General features: G+C 39.2%; 1 protein-coding gene across 18 annotated transcripts in view; it reads right to left on the bottom strand.

The window, feature by feature from the left end:
- EIF4G3 (eukaryotic translation initiation factor 4 gamma 3) overlaps positions 1–17354 on the bottom strand; it is a 369700-nt gene that overhangs the window by 43798 nt on the left and 308548 nt on the right. For all 18 annotated transcript variants that reach the window (XM_045298763.1, XM_045298765.1, XM_004705376.3 and 15 more), the window contains 4 exons: positions 5572–5718; positions 4750–4986; positions 1674–1778; positions 165–297 (listed from right to left, as the gene is read on the bottom strand). In XM_045298763.1, coding sequence (XP_045154698.1) covers positions 165–297; positions 1674–1778; positions 4750–4986; positions 5572–5718 — 622 coding nt within the window. The remainder of the gene's footprint in view (positions 1–164; positions 298–1673; positions 1779–4749; positions 4987–5571; positions 5719–17354) is intronic.

Raw genomic sequence — 17354 nt, 5'->3', positions numbered from 1 at the left:
ACTCAATGGAGGTGAGAAAGTGTGTCTCTGGGTGAAACTCCGCCACTTGCTTCCTCTTTTCTTTGGATTATTCTTTCTGATGTCATTTTATAGTAAATAAAGAATGCCTATAGATCCGCCCTCCAAGCTTTCTTCTCTAAAGCCTGGCAGACATCCCTCCTCACCTGGTCTTCTCTTCTCTTTGGTCATGAGCTGTTGCACCTTCCTTTGCTCTTCTTGTTCTTCTATTTTAGCCTCTTTGTGAATCTGTTCAATAGTTTTAGGGCCTTGATCTGCTCTCCGAGATACCCAATTACACTATAAAAGTAGAAAATTAGGTCATCAGCCAGATGGAAACAACTAAATAATACTTATAAAATATCTTCAGGCTCTCGCACTATGGTAGTTTCTCATCTGTCTCATAGATAGTAAGTACTATGTGCAGTTTGTGGACCAGAGCTAAAGAATTAAATTTTTCTTAATCAACGAAACTGCTACAAACATTCCAATAGACAATCGAGAAAAAGAATAGAATACATAAAAGATTGGCCCAAATGTACTTTATTTTTCACATTTGAGAGGAGGAGACAAAAGAAGAAACAAGAAGATGAGGATTCCTTGGCCTTGCCTCCTTCCCACTGCCTTGCCTATAGATTCATATCACACTCATGGGGTTCTAACTCTAGGAGGATCAGCACTGCTCTTCCTTTCCTGTCATAGTTCTGGCATCCTACATCAAGGGTCATCAACACACACACACACACACACACACACACACACAAGCTGAGGACACTGATGACGACATCCACACACACACACACACTCACACTAGCTGAGGGCACTGAGGACAAAACTAGCTGGTTCTCCTTAGAATTACATTCTTCTTTCCTTTCCGACTTTCAGTTTCATTCAATATCTGCTATTAGTGCAAAGGAATTGAAAGGGTAGGTGAAATTTTCATATTCATTTATATTAGCTTAGAAGCAAAGATGGCAAACACATTTAGACTGACATGCAAATTCTCAACTGGTGGTGGCAATGGTCACAAGGAGGATCCTGAGCCCTATCCTTGATGCTATGTGGGTGCAGGAGAGGGAAAAGGGGCCGCTTGTTTTCACCTTTGCAAGTTTACAATTGACTAGAGTATACTCCCTGTAGCAGTTAAACCAAGAAAAAAGAAAATAGGGTGGTAAAAGTAAACATCGAACTTGGAATGAGAAACGAGGAAGGAGAAAGCAGAAGGGTCTATAGGAAAGACAATAGGGCAGAAAACGGAACCTCAGCATCTTCTCTCTGCTGGACAGGTCACAATTACATGATTATCTCCCTGCGTGGTTACAATGAATCTCAAGGTAGGTGAAAACCCAGGGAAACGTACTCACTGTGAAAAGCTATCAAGAGGCTTTCAGATTACTTAGGTGAGTTCAAGTACAATAACTAAATGTGATTGACAAAAATTTGACTTCACAATGGAAAATTTGAAAACTGCAGTATGGTTTGATAACTGGAGTAAAGAGAACAAATACGTAACACGCAGGTATGCATGTCTTTAACCCTGCAACATCACTCCCTCACAGAAATATGCCAATTTGAGTTCTGAAGTAAAAGCATTAAGTTCTTACAGAACTCCCTTCTTCAACCCAATTTTTAAAACAATATTGAACCAATAGGTTTAAATGTTTTTTTCTACTTACCAGCCTTAAGTCTATCACATCTTGAAGCATAAATCGAATTCTAGATGATGTTTTTCTTTCTTTCACAATTTTCTCCATCTGATTAAAATACTGGTCCATACGAGGCTATAAGAGAGAAAACCATAAGCTATTCTGGCAGAGGAATTCAAATGAAACCTTTACCGTGTAGAATTTTTAGACGGCTTAGGAATAGCAATTTTAAAAGGCATCGTGATATGATTTTTAATTGAGCACGTGATGCTCCAAAATAAAGACTATTTTCTTGACTCCCTAGCAGCTGGCTGTGCTCATGGAACTAAGCTCAGCTGACAGAAGGTAGTGAAAACGTCCTATGGAAGTTCCCAGAAAAGTTATTTTAGACAGAAGTGGCAGGGTCCTTTATCCCCTTTACCACTTTTGAGCGAGATAATCACAACCTTAATGATGTACAGATGGAAGACACAGAAATCAAATCGACTACATCTGTGGGAAGAGATGATGGAGAAGCTCAATGTCAGCAGCTAAATCCAGGTCGGGGGCTGACTGTGGAACAGGCCATCATATGTAAGTTCAGGTTGAAGTTGAAGAAAATTAAAACAAGTTGAGAGCCAAAATATGAACTTGAGTACATCCCACCTGGATTTTCAGAATATCGTAAGAACAGATTTGATGCAATTAACACTAATGACTGAAGACCCGATGACTTGTGCAATGACATCAAGAATCTCATGTATGAAGAAGGTACAAGTCACTAAAAAGACAGGATAGAAACAAAAGATCAAAGTAGATGTAAGAGGAGGCTCTGAAACTTGCCCTTAATCATAGTGTGAAGGCAAATGGAAGAAATGAGGACATCAAAGAGCTGGAAAGAACATTCCAAAGGGCAGCTCGAGAAGACAAAGTCAAACATGATACTGAAATGTGCAAAGACTCCGAGGTAGAAAACCACGAAGGAAGAACACACTCAGGTACCTGAAACGGAGAGAACTCAAGTCTCAAAAGAACATGAAAAGAATACACAAAGAAAAATAAATTACTAGCTGCCACTAACCATTTCTAGAGGTAGCACATAAGCAAGAACCAATGATAGTATGATAACAACGGACAAGTCCAAGGTGAAGTGAAAACATTAGCCAAAAACAAGACTTCAGGAATTGATGGAACACCCATTGAAATGTTTCAACAAGCTCATGAAGCACTGGAAGCATTTGTTTATGCTAAGAAATTTGGAAGACAGCTACTCGGTCAACTGACTGGAAGAGATTCGATTCCTACTTATAACCATTCCAAAGAAAGGTAACCCAACAGAAGGCATAAATTATAGAACACCACTGATATCACATTCAAGTACAATTTTGCTGAAGATCATCTAACAATGTCGCAGCAATACATTGACAAAGAGCTGCCAGGAATTCAAGGTGGATTCAGAATAGAACATGGAGAAACATTATGGTTGATGTCAGATGGATCTTGGCTCAAAACAGAGAATGCCAGAAAGATGTTTACTTGTGTTTTATTGACCATGTAAATGCATTGGCTGTAGGGATCATAACAGACTATGGATAGCCTACACGGCACTGTGTTCATGCAGAACCTGTTTATCGATCCAGAGGCGGCTGTGTGAACAGATCAAAGACATGCTGAATGCTTTAAAATCGAGAAAGGTGTGAATCAGGGTTGCATCCTCTCACCATACTGTTTTAATCTGTATGCTGAGCAGATAATCAGAGAAGTCAGATTATATGAATAATGCAGCATCAACATTAGACTTATTAACTATCTTCCATATGCAGATAACACAACCTAGCTGAAAGTGAGGACCTGAAGTCTTGCTGATGGACGATCAAGGATTGAAGTCTTCAGTATAGATTAAATTTCCATGTAAAGAAGGTCAAAATTCTTACATCTGGACCAATAGGTAACATTGTGATAAATGGGGAAAAGGCTGAAATTGTCAAGGATTTCATCTTTCTAGGATCCACAATTAATGTTCATGGAAACAGTAGTTAAGTGATCCAACAACCCATGAGATTGGGTAGACCTGATACACAAGACCCACGTGTAAGTGTTGCAAAGCAAAATGTTACTTTAAGGACTAAGATGCCCTTGAGCCAAGTCATGCTATTTTCAATACTTCATATGCACGTGAAAGTTGGACACCCGGAATAAGGAAAACTGAAGAAGAATCAACATGCTTGAACGATGGTGCTGGTGAAGAATACTGAAAGTACACAGACTTCCAAAAGAACAAACAAATCTGCCTTGGAAGACATACAGCCAGAGTGCTCCTTAGATGACAGGGTGGTGTTTCATTGCATTGTACAAAGAGCTGCTATAGGTCAGAATTGACTTAGTACCCTAACAAATGATGGTAGAGTATTAAGCTGCAAGGATCTGGTTCCTTAATATCTAAACCACCATACCAGTTTGAGACTTACTGCCTCCAGACTTTTGTTTACATGAGAAAGAAAGCAACTTCTATCTCATATAAGCCACTGGTACTTGGGGTTTCCTGTTATAGTCAACGTCAAACTAGCACACTCAGATGTTAAGGAACATTTCTGAGATCATTTCTTTGAAGCGTTTCTGATTCCCTCACATCTTATTTTGGCATAACCATATTATGGTTGACTTACAATAGTTGTTTTGTTTTGTTTTTTTAAAAACAATTTAGCATATTAAACTTTAGTTATTTCATTAACTAGTGCATAAACTTTGTAAGAAAGCTATTGGGGCCACCTTTATGTCTGCATCGCGCTCAGGCTTGGCACAGCTTTGCTCCCTTGATTTCTGCCCACAATTTGCAATATACAAATGACCTGTAAGATGTTATGGCAGAAGAAACATGATGAGTGCTAAATCATCTGAACAACCCACAACTTGGCTTTCATATAATTTGGGATCCTTTCTCACCTCTGCCTTTAACAGAAAGGTGGTAAGAAGCATTATGGCCAAACACTGACAGTGAGATGGGGAAAGGAAGTAAAGCACACAGCGTAGATGGGCGGGACAGGACAGATGCTCTTGTTGATAGTCTGAGTCCCTTTTCAACAGACCACATGCCCTGCTGATGGAGTGGAAGCTTTTGGATTTTTACCTTTGCTTTCTCGAAGTCCAGGTCTTTACCAATGGTGGTGAGCAGGCGACACAGGCACTCCAGGGATTCTTCATCGTGGTTCTTGAGCAGCTTCACCACACAGTCGTGCATGATGGCTTCCGTCAGCATTTTGAGTTTAAAGAGTTCCCCAATAAACTTGATGTTACCGATGGATCTCCTCCGGGCTTTGTCCTTGGCTTCTTCCAGTTCATCATGAAGTCGTGTCTTCTCCTCTGGCTGAGGTGGACAGAGGAAAACCAGGATCTTGATGACGAGGAAAGTTGTGCTGCCTGCCCAATGGATGCTGAGGACATATACTGACCCTTATGACCCTTTCCCTCTCTAGCTCACTAATGAGCTAGGTAGTTTTAAAGGGACTCAGGGACTCTCTGACCACAACCCTTTCTAGGGGTCAGATAATCCCTTTAAGAAAGTATGAACTTGAGAATGATGATTGGAACAAATGTACAAATGTGCTTGACACAATGGATGGATGGATTGTGGTAAGAGTTGTATGAGCCCCCAATAAAATGATTAAAAAAAAAAAAGTATGAACTACACCTAAATGTTTACATCCATTTTGAGAGATTTCTAGAGCATAGTAACCTCCTAAATCCTTGGTGTTGAGGGTTAAGTTGCTTTCAAATGCAGTACCAATTCTCCTAAAGGGTATGAAGAACTCCCCTAAATATCAATGTTGTGTCTCTACACACAGAAAAAGAGGCCTTTTGTAAGTAGTAAAGGTTGCTGTAGCTGGCTGGCTTCATGAGACTCTACTTGGTAACACTAAAGTGCGCAAGCACTTTCTCTGAAAATACTCACAGCACTGGCAGCCTCCAGTTCTTTCTGCTTCTTCTCAAAGACATCATCATCTGCTTTATCTTTTTCAAACTCCTTCTGACAACGGTTCAGTAGCAGCTTGCGGAAATTCACCGTGTTACCAGGCTTGTCTGCCATAGGCACTTTCAGCTGCACCCAGATGGGAGAACACAAAAGTAGAAAGATTACTTAAAGACAAAGATTCTTCTCAAAATACCTATTCTCTGTATTATGCACAAAAAATGCTGACGGAACTACAGGGAGGCATTTTGCACGAGGTACAGAGTTTAGTTCCAAGCACTTCACGACTCAGTAACAAAATCTGTCTTGGACCTTAGCCAGCAAAGAGACACATTCCCTCATATGCATGTACGGTGCCTGTCAGGCCACCCTGAAGCCCAGGTGACACCATTTTAATTATGATTCTACATTTTAAACTGTAGGGTTATTTCCTCTGGTTTTGTTTTTTTCTGATCACCATTAAAAGTACTTAGGTTTAAAGAAACAAGTAGAAATGCCATAAGGCCAGGGCAAATTTCATGGCTCTTAAACTCTCATGAGACTTCATCCGAGGTGAAAGAGAAAGGCAGACGTTTGAGGATTTTCTGAGATAACTTTTCCTCAGGACACCATCATATACGCTGTAATGCCCATGCCCACCTGACAATCAGTGTCATATGTTTACTATTTCTTCTGTGCAAAACAAAAGCTAACCTAGCCTTTCAAAAATCCAGCCTATCCTTTTGATATACAAAAGACTCTGAGTGGAGGTGGAAAGGTCACTTGGAGGCAAGATGCTTACAAAATTTCCATCCAAATCCAACAATGATTACTTTCTGGTAACTGCAATAGCCCATACAACCACTCACAGAGAGATTTTTATGAATGGTTAAAATATTAGAAAAGCAGATTGAAGGAGCGTTTCTACCTGACCAAAATATTATTTTACAAATAAAATACTCCCAGAGCTACATAACATGGCAAATTGCTTTTTCTAAAATCACGAAGTGAGTCCACAAACTCTGAAAAATATGCATGGTCTTTGCTTAATGGGCGAACAGGATTCCATGTACTTAGACACACACAATATATAATACTCTGTAATGCTTATTTTGTTCTGGGTATGTTTTATACCTCAATATGAAGAACTCAAAAATCCTTCCAAATGGGCCAATAAACATCACCATGATAAGTGAAAAAAATAATAAAATTGTCAAGGATTTCACTTTACTTGCATTTACAATCAATACCCATGGAAGCCAACCAAAAAATATATTGCATTGGGCAAATGGGCTGAAAAATACCTCTTTAAGGTGTTAAAAAAACAAATATGTCACTCTGAGGGCTAAGGCATATGAGTAAAGAACAAGGAGACCAGATTTAAAGCGGGACACCACTGACCGGGGGAGGGGGAGTTCCTTGATTAAAAATTTGGTATATATGGACCAAATAGACCGTTCCCTAGCTTGTTGTGCATTCTATCCAAAAATCGGGACTTTTTTAAAACGCCAAAAATCGGGACTGTCCCGCCAAAAGCGGAATGTCTGGTCACCTTAGTAAAGAAGGCCAAAGAAGAACTGATGTCTGTAGGCTAAGATGCTGGCGAAGAATACTGAATATATATAGACAGCGAGGGTAAATCTGTCTTTGAAGAAGTACAGCTAGAAAAAATAAATAAATAAGTACAGCCAGAATACTTCAGCCATGTCACCTGGAAGGCAGAGTCTCTGGAGAAAGACATCATGCATGGAGTGGTAGTTACATAATTTCATGTCAACTTGAGATATTAAGTGTGTGGGTGGAGTCTAGCCTGTCAATCAGGTCACAGCCTGATGATGCCTCTTTGTAGGCATGGCATTCTCATGAGGATTCAGGGAACTTCCTCTCTCTCGGCTTCACCTTCCTGCTGGCAAACCACCTGGAGATCTGAAGAGGACTTGACTGATCTCCGGGGATGCATCCACCAACATTTGATTCCCAAGGCTTTGCACCCACTGGCCTGTGACCTCCCTGCATTCTCCATCATTGCATGTACCTGTGCGAGTCTGAAGAGGAATTTATGAACTAGTATCGGACTTATAGGCTAATATTGGACTTATGGACTTGATGTGGACCGGGTTGTGATGTGTTCTTGATATCCGATTACTCCTTGATATAAAGCTGTCTTTCATATGAGTGTCATTGACTTTGTTTCTTTCATCAGCTTGGCCTAACACACCTGGTAAAGTAGGTTAGTACCAGAGGAGGAAGACCTTCAGTGAGATGGACTGACACTGCGGTTTCAACAATGGGCTCACACACAGCAATGATGATAAGGATGGAACAAGTCTTGGCAGCGCTTAGTTCTACTGCACATAGGGTTGCTAAGAGTCAGAACCAACACAACAACACCTATCAGCTTGTGAACTGATGCCACCATTTAACATATCCAGCTTTAATCAACTAAGGGGCCAAGGGTTACATTACATATTTTCTATCTGCAAGAACTATTAACTGAGGAAGAAGGAAATACCATCAAATACTTTTTAAAGCAAGTCATAGAAAAGCTGACTTACCAAAAAAAAAAAAAAAGCTGACTTATCTTGATCTTTAAATTCAGGTAGCAAAAAACGAAAGACACAGTAAGTCATTTCATAGTCAGACCTACCTTATGGACACACAAAAGGGCCCAAGGAGTCTATAAGCCTTCAAAGGATGAAATAATCAACACAATCAAAGGTTCTCAAAAGCAACAGTCCAAGGCAGACTCCATGTTAGCGGAGTGCACGTGGCACTGTGGTTGTGTTGGGCTGCTATTCACAAGGTCGGCAGTTAGAAAGCACCAGCCACTCGGCAGGAGAAAGCTGAGGGGTTGTACTCTCACAGAGTTGCAGTCTTGGAAACCCTCAAGGGCGGTGCTTTTCTGTCCTATAGGGTTACTGTGGGTCAAGGTCAACTCAATGGTGAGTGAGTGATGTTCTACTTACATAGAACACAGGACCAAGTAGTGTACCGTGAGTAGGCTGTCTATCATAAAGGAACACCAACATAACTTCAGGCTCCAGAACAAACCAAAGATTCTTCAAATTAGCTGCTACCCTCCGTCAATTTCTTTATAGTAACACGAGTAAACCAAGCAAAACGTCCTATCTACCTTCTTGGCACAGTCACCATCATCATCTACATCAACATTAAGAAAATAACTGATAAAAATAGACCATACTGTAGCACATCTGCTCTACGGAGATGTTTCCTGCCCTACAGATGTACAGAAAACGGGAGGGCTGGGGCAACAATATGAAAACCCAAGCCACAGCCATATAGCGAGAGAAACCCAAGTTAAAATGAGTTGTTGTTATTGTTGTTTAAATGCCAGAAAGATAAAATAAATATAACTTTATATCATATGTATATTGAAAGAGTTACATTAAGGCTCAGTTTGCTTGCTTGTCATATAAACAAAGGCAAGTCTTTTAACTCAAATTTCAGTTTCATCATTTAAAACAGAATTGTAAAGGGGTATTATACACATGTCTAACTCTGAACATCCAACAAAATAGCGTTTGGTGAGAGCACTTTATAACTGCCACTGACAAGGAAAGCTGTACCTGAGTCTGAATTACAAAATCAGGATTCAAACAGCAGGTCAATAACTAATCAGTTATGTAAATTTAAATCAACTTATTGAGCCAGTGGCCCTCATCTGTAGAAGTGATATTTCAAATGAGTGCAGCTTGAGGCACAATATAAAATAGCTTTTGAAACAAGAAAATTGGAATGAGTGAACTCCAACCCCACCATGTGATTTTGACCAAATTACTCAGCTTCACCAATCCTCCATCTCTTTCCAAAAAGAGCGTCAAAGCATCACTTAGGATTGCTGGGAGGATTAGCAAGCAAAAAATAGTGATTGACACATGGTAAGGACCCAAATTAATACTCATGTTTAAACATCTGGAGCTGTGTCTGACAGCAATAACTGAAAATTGAGAGTAATCCACATTGTAATAACAGAGTCATCAGAGAACATGTGTAAGCCAAGCTAGCTAGAAAAAGAGCACAAAGAGTAGTAGACAGAAGCACCTGTTCCTCTAAGATGAGGGTCAGTGGAAATTTCACATAAATCGATGTGATCGTGTATCAGCAGTTTAGATAGATGTATATGAAAATATTAAAACAGAATAATCAGCAGAAAGGCCACAGATCTATGAAGACTATGTGTATTTCTGAATGACCAAATGCCTAGTTAGACAGCCCACCAAATACTTTTTTAAAAAGATGATCTTGTTCTCCCCTGGGCATGGGCGACAGCTTTCCAGTCTAGGTTTGATGTGGACAGTTCAGATTAGAGAACAATGGTAACAAGTTGGTCACATCTAGTATCGCGAGCTCCTCTGGTGACAGAACAGAATCAGCAAGGGTAGTGATTATGAGGTCTGGGGCTAGGCAAATTAAGGAAGGCTAGAGTCATAGTTACAGTGTTAACTAGTTGTGTCCTGGGCAAACTGCATAACTTCTCTGTGCCTTAGTTTCCTATTTGTTTAGAAGAGATAATAAAATAATTGTGAAGACTGAATGATTTAGATAGATGTAGATACCTCAGAAAACATTACTACGATGGTTTCCACAGTAGTGAAAATCTTATTCTTAGTACTTCTTCTACTTATAACTACATTATATGACTGTGTGGTTAACCATAATTCGATTCTATTATTTGAAATGACCAACTATTAATCTATGAAAACAGAATATTTTCTTTTTGGCTATAAATCAAGCCAAAGACCTTAGAATTTAACATGTCATGGAAGGAGCCCTGGCGGAGTAGAGGTTCCAAGTTGGGCTGCTAACCTTAGGGTCAGCAGTTCAAAACCACCAGCTGCTTTGTGGAAGAAGTTACTGAAGTCTCAGAGACCCCAAGGGGCAGATCTACAGGGTTCTTGGAGGGTCACGCTGGGTCAGCATCGACATGATGCCAGCGAGTGAGTTTTGAGTAATGCTAATAATCATGAAGCTAATAACTTAAGGAGCTCAACAAATAGGGAAAGAGTATCTCCCCCTCAGGTAATGATTTGATTATTTACTGACTGTCTTCAATTTCCCCCATTCCACATGGAGATAGCATTTCCCAACTAACAACTATTTCCAAAAAAACAAAAACAAACCAGTTCCCAGTACCCAGTCTGAGAGTTCAGGATGATGCCCCACATAGTATATCCTTCTTATTTGAATTCATAAGAGACATTAGTATAATAAAGATAAAAGTGGAGGAAAGAAATTTGCCTAAGCTATCATTAGGGAAACATATACTACCATTTCATTTGGAGTAATACTGATTCATATACATACCAAAGCCTACTCAGGTTGAAAAAAATCATTGGATAAATTCCATCTTTTCCTGAATAAATATCAAGTATACAGAAGAGCAGAAAAATAATACAGCAAATACATTCATTCATTCTCCAATCTTTAGAAATGTTAGCATGCTGCCATATTTGTTTTAGACAGCTTACTTTTTTTTTTTTAGGCTGCTTACATTTTAAGAAAATAAATATAAAGCATAAAGTTCAAGAGCCCTAAATACTTTATTTTTCACTGCTTGCTTGTTTTTTAGATCTTTTAACAAGATTTTAACATATCATATAATTCAATACTTCATCTTTTTAAAAGTTGTGCAATTATCACCATGATCAATATTATAACATTTTATTCTTTCTTATACTTATTGTTTTAAGCTTCCCCTTCCCCACGCTTTCCTGCCATACCCTTAAGAAACTATTAATGCAGTTACTGTCTTTATGGATTCACTTATCTGGATTTCGTACATAGAAACACATACCAAAGAAAAAGAAATTTGACAATAACAAAATAAAACAGAAAAACCTAATCTAAAAGAAAGCAGAAATTATCAATAAGCTTTTAAATATCCAGTTAATTAATGAGGACAAAATGTGCTCATACTGGAGGTCCCGGTGGCCCGGTGGTTAGCACATCTAGAGGAGGTCTACCCTGTACTCTGTGCCAGTATGAGTTGGAATCGACTTGATGACACTGATTTTTGTTTTCTTAAAATCAAGAAGCCACCAAAACAGGACAGTGAAACCATCCCAGGAGCCCACTTGAAACCTCCCAAACCAGCCCCACACCTCCCTGGCCCCAAAGTGAATTCCACTTTCCTGTATGCTTGTGATAATCACTTCCTTGCTTTGCTGCATTTACTACCCAAGCACTGGTCTTCAAAAAGCATAGCCTATTTTTAATAATTTTTTTGACGTTAAGTAAATTAGTCACATATGATTTCTTTTGCTCAAGTGTGTCCTTCTGAGACTTGTCTACGTGCATGTAGTTGTAGTTCAGGCTCATTGTCCTTCCACAAACATGTTACAATTCACTTATCATTCATTCTACTAGTGGCCTTGTTTCAAGATTTTGTCTGTAAAAGAAAAAGTGTAAACATTTTTCTCTCTGTTTCTTGTCACATTAAGACTCTTCACTCCCCTATCCCAACCCGCATTAGGAATATGCCTAAGAGTGAAATGCTGGTTACAGTGAAAGCGGGACAGAATTAGCAGAATTAGCCGATACTGCAATTTTCCAACTGCAGTTGCTGGCAATTTACATTTCCATAGCAGGGGATGAGAGTTCTTATTTCTGTTTTCACATCTTTAAGAAAAAAGGTGAATGTAGCAATTAGAATATTATATGGTTTTGTTTTGCATCTCCTTGTCATGTTTGTTGGACATTTGGATAACTTCTATGGCGAAAAGTTCCTGTAAACGTCTCATTCAACCAAAATTGAGTTATTTTCTGATTGATTTGTAGTAATTAAAAAAATTTACATAAGCCTATTATTTAATTTTGATTTTACAATGATCTCTTAAATTCAATTTGCATTTCCCTTCCTTCTGATAGCTTTTGCTGAATAAATGTTCTTAATTTTATGTAGTCTAATTTACCAATCTATTCCTTTGTAGTTAGTGATTTTTATGTCCTAACCATGATACTTTCAGACCAATTAATATCCTTTTTAATATTATTTTCCCCTACTTTGGCTATTTTTGTTATATGATCAAGAACCAATGGTACCGAAGAAAGAAGTCCAAGCTGAACTGGAGGCCTTAGCCAAAAACAAGACTTCAGGGTTGATGGAATACCAACAAAAATGTTTCAATTTGCTGATGAAGCACTGGAAGCACTCACTCCTCCATGCCAGGCAATCTGGAAGACAGACACTTGACAAACTGATGGGAAGAGATACTTGTTTGTGCCCATTCCAAAGAAAAGTAATACAACAGAACGCTGAAATTATAGAACAATCTCATTGATAACACACTAAAATTTTTCTGAAGATTATCAACAGCAGTTGCAGTAGTACATCGACAGGAAGCTGGCAAAAAGTCAGGCCATATTCAAAAGAGGACATGGAACAAGACATTGTCTGAAAGTAGAGAGTACTAGCAAGATGCTTACTTGAGTTTTCTTGACTATGTAACGGTAATTGACTGTGGACCATATAAAAGTAGAGCTAGCCTTGAGAAGAATGGGAATACCAGAACACTTTGTTGTGCTCATGCAAAAACTATACGTGAATCAAGAGGAAGCAGTTGAAAATCAAGAAAGGTATGTCAGGGTTGTATCCTTCAACTTGCTTATTCAGTCTGTATGCTGAACAACTAATCAGAGAACTATACTATATGGAGAAGAATGCAGCGGAAGGATTGGAGGAAGACTCATTAACAGCCCCCAATATGCAAATGAATAGCTTTGGTTGTTGAAAGAGAGGAGGATTTGAAGCATTTGCTGATGAAGATTAAGGATGCAGCCTTCAATCTGAATCACAACTCTATGTATGTAAAGAAAACAGAAATCCCAATATGAACCAATAGGTAATATCATGAAAAAGGAGAAAACCTTTATGACCCTAGATGCTTTATCATTTGATAGGCAGGCATCAGCAGCTTTCTACAAATTTGCTTACGCAAACGCTTTATCTCCAGTGATCCTGTTGGGAAGGTGAGCATCATAGAATGCCAGTTTAATAGAACAAAGTGTTCTTGCATTGAAGGAGTACTTCAGTAGAGGCCCAATGTCCATCTGCTACCTTAATACTAAACCTATAAATATATGCACATAGATCTATTTCCCATCATGGAAGAGGCACACCAGCCCATGTGATCATGAGCTGTCTATGGGATAGGTATCAGGCATCAAAGAACAAAAATCCTATCATTGTGAATGAAGGGGAATGCGGAGTGGACACCCAAAGCCCATCTGTAGGCAACTGGACATCCCCTTAAAAGAGAGTCACAAGGAAGAGACAAGCCAGTCAGGGTGCAGCATAGCAACGATGAAACGTACAACTTTCCTCCAGTTCTTTAATGCTTCCTCCACGCCTCCCTTCCTCATGATCCCAATTCTACTTTACAAATCTGGCTAAACCAGAGGAGGTATACTGGTACAGATAAGAACTGGAAACACAGGGAATCCAGGACAGATAAACCCCTCAGGACCAATAATGAGAGTAGTGATTCCAGTAGGGGAAGGGGAAGGTGGGGGGAAAAGGGGGAACCGATCACAACGATCTACATATAACCCCCTCCCTGGGGGACGGACAACAGAAAAGCAGGTGAAGGGAGACGTTGGACAGTGTAAAACATGACAAAATGATAATAATTTATAAAATATCAAGGATTCATTCATGAGGGAGGGGGGTGAGGAAGGGAAAAAATGAGAAGCTCATACCAAGGGCTCAAGTAGAAAGCAAATGTTTTTAGAATGATGATGGCAACAAATGTACAAATGTGCTTGACACAATGGATGGATGGATGGTTTGTTATAAGAGTTGTACGAGTGCGGAGTGGAGATCCAAAGCCCATTAGTAGGCCACTGGAGATCCCCTTGCAGAGGGGTTTCGGAGAGGAGATGAGCCAGTCAGGGTGCGATGTAACAATGATGAGAAATACAACTTTCCTCTAGTTCCTAAATGTTTCCTCCCCGCTCCCACTACCATGACTCGAATTCGATCTTGCAAGTCTGGCTAGACCAGAGGAGGTACACTGGTACAGATAGTAACTGAAAATACAGGGAATCCAGGACGGATGAGCCCTATAGGACCAGTGGTGTGAGTGGCAAAACAGGGAGGGTAAAGGGAGAATGGGTAGGAAAGAGGGAACCGATTACATGGAACTGTGTGTGACCTCCTCCCTGGGGGACAGGCAACCGAAAAGTGGGTGAAGGGAGACGTCGGACAGGGCAAGATATGACAAAATACCCATTTATAAACTATCAAGGGCTCATGCGGGAGGGGGGAGCGGGGAGGGAGGGGAAAAATGAGGACCTAATGTCGGGGGTTTATGCTGTGTGATCACAGGGAAAATTTTGAATCTCTGACTTTAATGTCTAATCAATTGTGGAAAATTTCCAAGCCATTATGTCTTCAATTACTGTTTTTCCATTCTTTCTGGAATTTTAATTAAAGGCAAGTTAGACCTTCTCATGGAAACCCGCCCCATTTTATGTGTCCTTTTCCTATATTTTGGTCTTTCTTCATTGTGGCTATTTTCCATGCTTATATTTTCCCAGTTCATAATTTTTCTCTTCAGCAGTGTTTGATTTGCTATTATTCTCGGCCATTAAGCTATTAATTTCATTTATTCTAATATTCAGTTATAGAATTTCTATTTGGTTCTTAACACTTTTCAATTCTCAGTTGAATTTTTCAGTCTTAATCACATAACCATCCTAAGTATAGTCATTTTAAAAGTTTATACCTGATATTCTAAAGTTTATATCCGATCAAGCTAATATCGGGACATTCTATATGGCTCTCCTATCCCTACTTTTTGCTTCGGCTGGCTCTTATTGATAATTTCTATATGTTTTGAGTGTCTGAATATTTTAAATTGTGTTAGAGGTTTTATCTGAAATTTTTTTCATATAAATAATATGAAGTTTAGGTATTACAGTCTCAAAGAAAGATGTTTGCTTCTTATAGATACATAGGCGGCACTAGTAATCAAAAATCACTATAATCCAAATTTAAAAGTAAAAGTGATTTGGCTAAGACAGTCCCTTGGATAGTAAGTCATTTTCTAGCTCATGTTTATAAATCTCTTTAAGATTCTTTTTCCAAAAACCATTATAAGCAGCTTTTCTCGTTGTCCTCCATGAAAAGGTAGTTCAATTTACCTGTCATGAACCCTATCGCTACTACTTACCCCTGTGTGCTTTTCCTTCATCCCATCTCTTCTCTTTTCTCTTACTTGGTATATTTATTAATTCCATATCAATTTGCATACTAGCACATCTTCAACTATGTTGTTCAGTCCCTTCCAAAGTGGTAATATTCACATTTGTGAATAGTTAAAATGGTTCATTTTTAAAAAATTTAATGGGTATGAGTTGTATGGAATTTTGGTTTCTTTTGTCATTTTCCTAATAAAGTGTAACCTTCAATTTTTCCCCCCAAAAGTTTATCATCCACTGGATTTACATTGCTATGAAACACCTATTTTTTTTAAAACTGGGATCTTTTGTACTGATTTGCTTTAAACAAACCAACAAAACAAAAAACCAAAGATTCTAACACTTTGTACATTATATGCATTCCATATCTATTTCTTCTGGAATGCGCCTTTAATATTTTTATAACATATTTTGCTTCATCTAAGACTGTTCCCCAATTGTAATTCATTTCATAAAATCATCTGCGTTAGTTTCAATCCTACAAACATGAGTAATGGAAAGTTCAGCTCTGCACTAGCTGGTCTTCGTGCAAAGCTTTGGGACTCATCAATCAGAAGGCTTGATGAGGACGAGATACTCGCTTAAAACGGGCAATGCCGAGCCGCGTGAAAGGATACAGCAATCACGTCAATGGCAGTTCTACACGCATCTTCTCCCAGTTTCTGGGCTTCAGTCACGGTTTATCTGAGGTTTTGTTGGTTTTCCCTCTCTTGGCTCTTCTTTGAGGTCTTTCAGACCATTTCTAAAATGCTTGATCCACCTAAAATGTGTTATGTGAGGCAATATTCAGTAACTCTGTTGCAAAGCTTCAGTGATTTTGTAAGATGTCCCCTTGACATTAGTGGTGACCTAAAAATTATTTTCCCCCCACTGCATAAAGAGTATCCTTTTTTTGGGGGTGCATTCTAAGGGCATTAAGATGTGAATTCTTGGAAGAATTTGTCTGTTCCCACCCACTGGTCACAGAAATTGGTTTAAACACTTTAAGCCATTTTTAAAGTTTGTACCTGACAAAACCAACATCTGACTTTATCTTGAAGAAATGCATGTATTTGGTAAACAGGCGGCCATCTACCTCAGAAGTCACAAAATGCACATGGAAGAAGAAGCACACCAGCCTGCGTGATCACGAGGTGCCAAAGGGATCACTTATCAGGCATCAAAGAACAAAAAATCATATCATTGTGTGCTCACCTCTGTGATACGATCGCTGAAGACAAATGGGTGCATAAGCAAATGTGGTGAAGAAAGTTGATGGCGCCTGCCTATCAAAAGATATAGCGTCTGGGGTCTTAAAGGCTTGAAGGTAAACAAGCAACTATCTAGCTGAGAAGCAACGAAGCCCACATGGAAGAAGCACACCAGCCTGTGTGATCATGAGGTGATGAAGGGATCAGGTATCAGGCATCAAACAACAAAAAAATCAAATCATTGTGAATGAGGGGGAGTGCAGATTGGGGACACAAGACCCATCTGTAGGCAACTGGACATCCCCTTACAGAAGGGTTGCGGGGCAGAGACAAGCCAACCAAGGTGCACTGTAGCAACAATGAAACATACAACTT

The sequence above is a fragment of the Echinops telfairi genome, unplaced genomic scaffold, assembly GCF_000313985.2.
Source record: "Echinops telfairi isolate 266 unplaced genomic scaffold, ASM31398v2 ScPeMD7_7457;HRSCAF=8495, whole genome shotgun sequence".
Lineage (NCBI taxonomy): Eukaryota > Metazoa > Chordata > Mammalia > Afrosoricida > Tenrecidae > Echinops > Echinops telfairi.
Note: the sequence above shows the minus strand (reverse complement) of the source record. Positions and strands in the feature narration are given on the sequence as shown.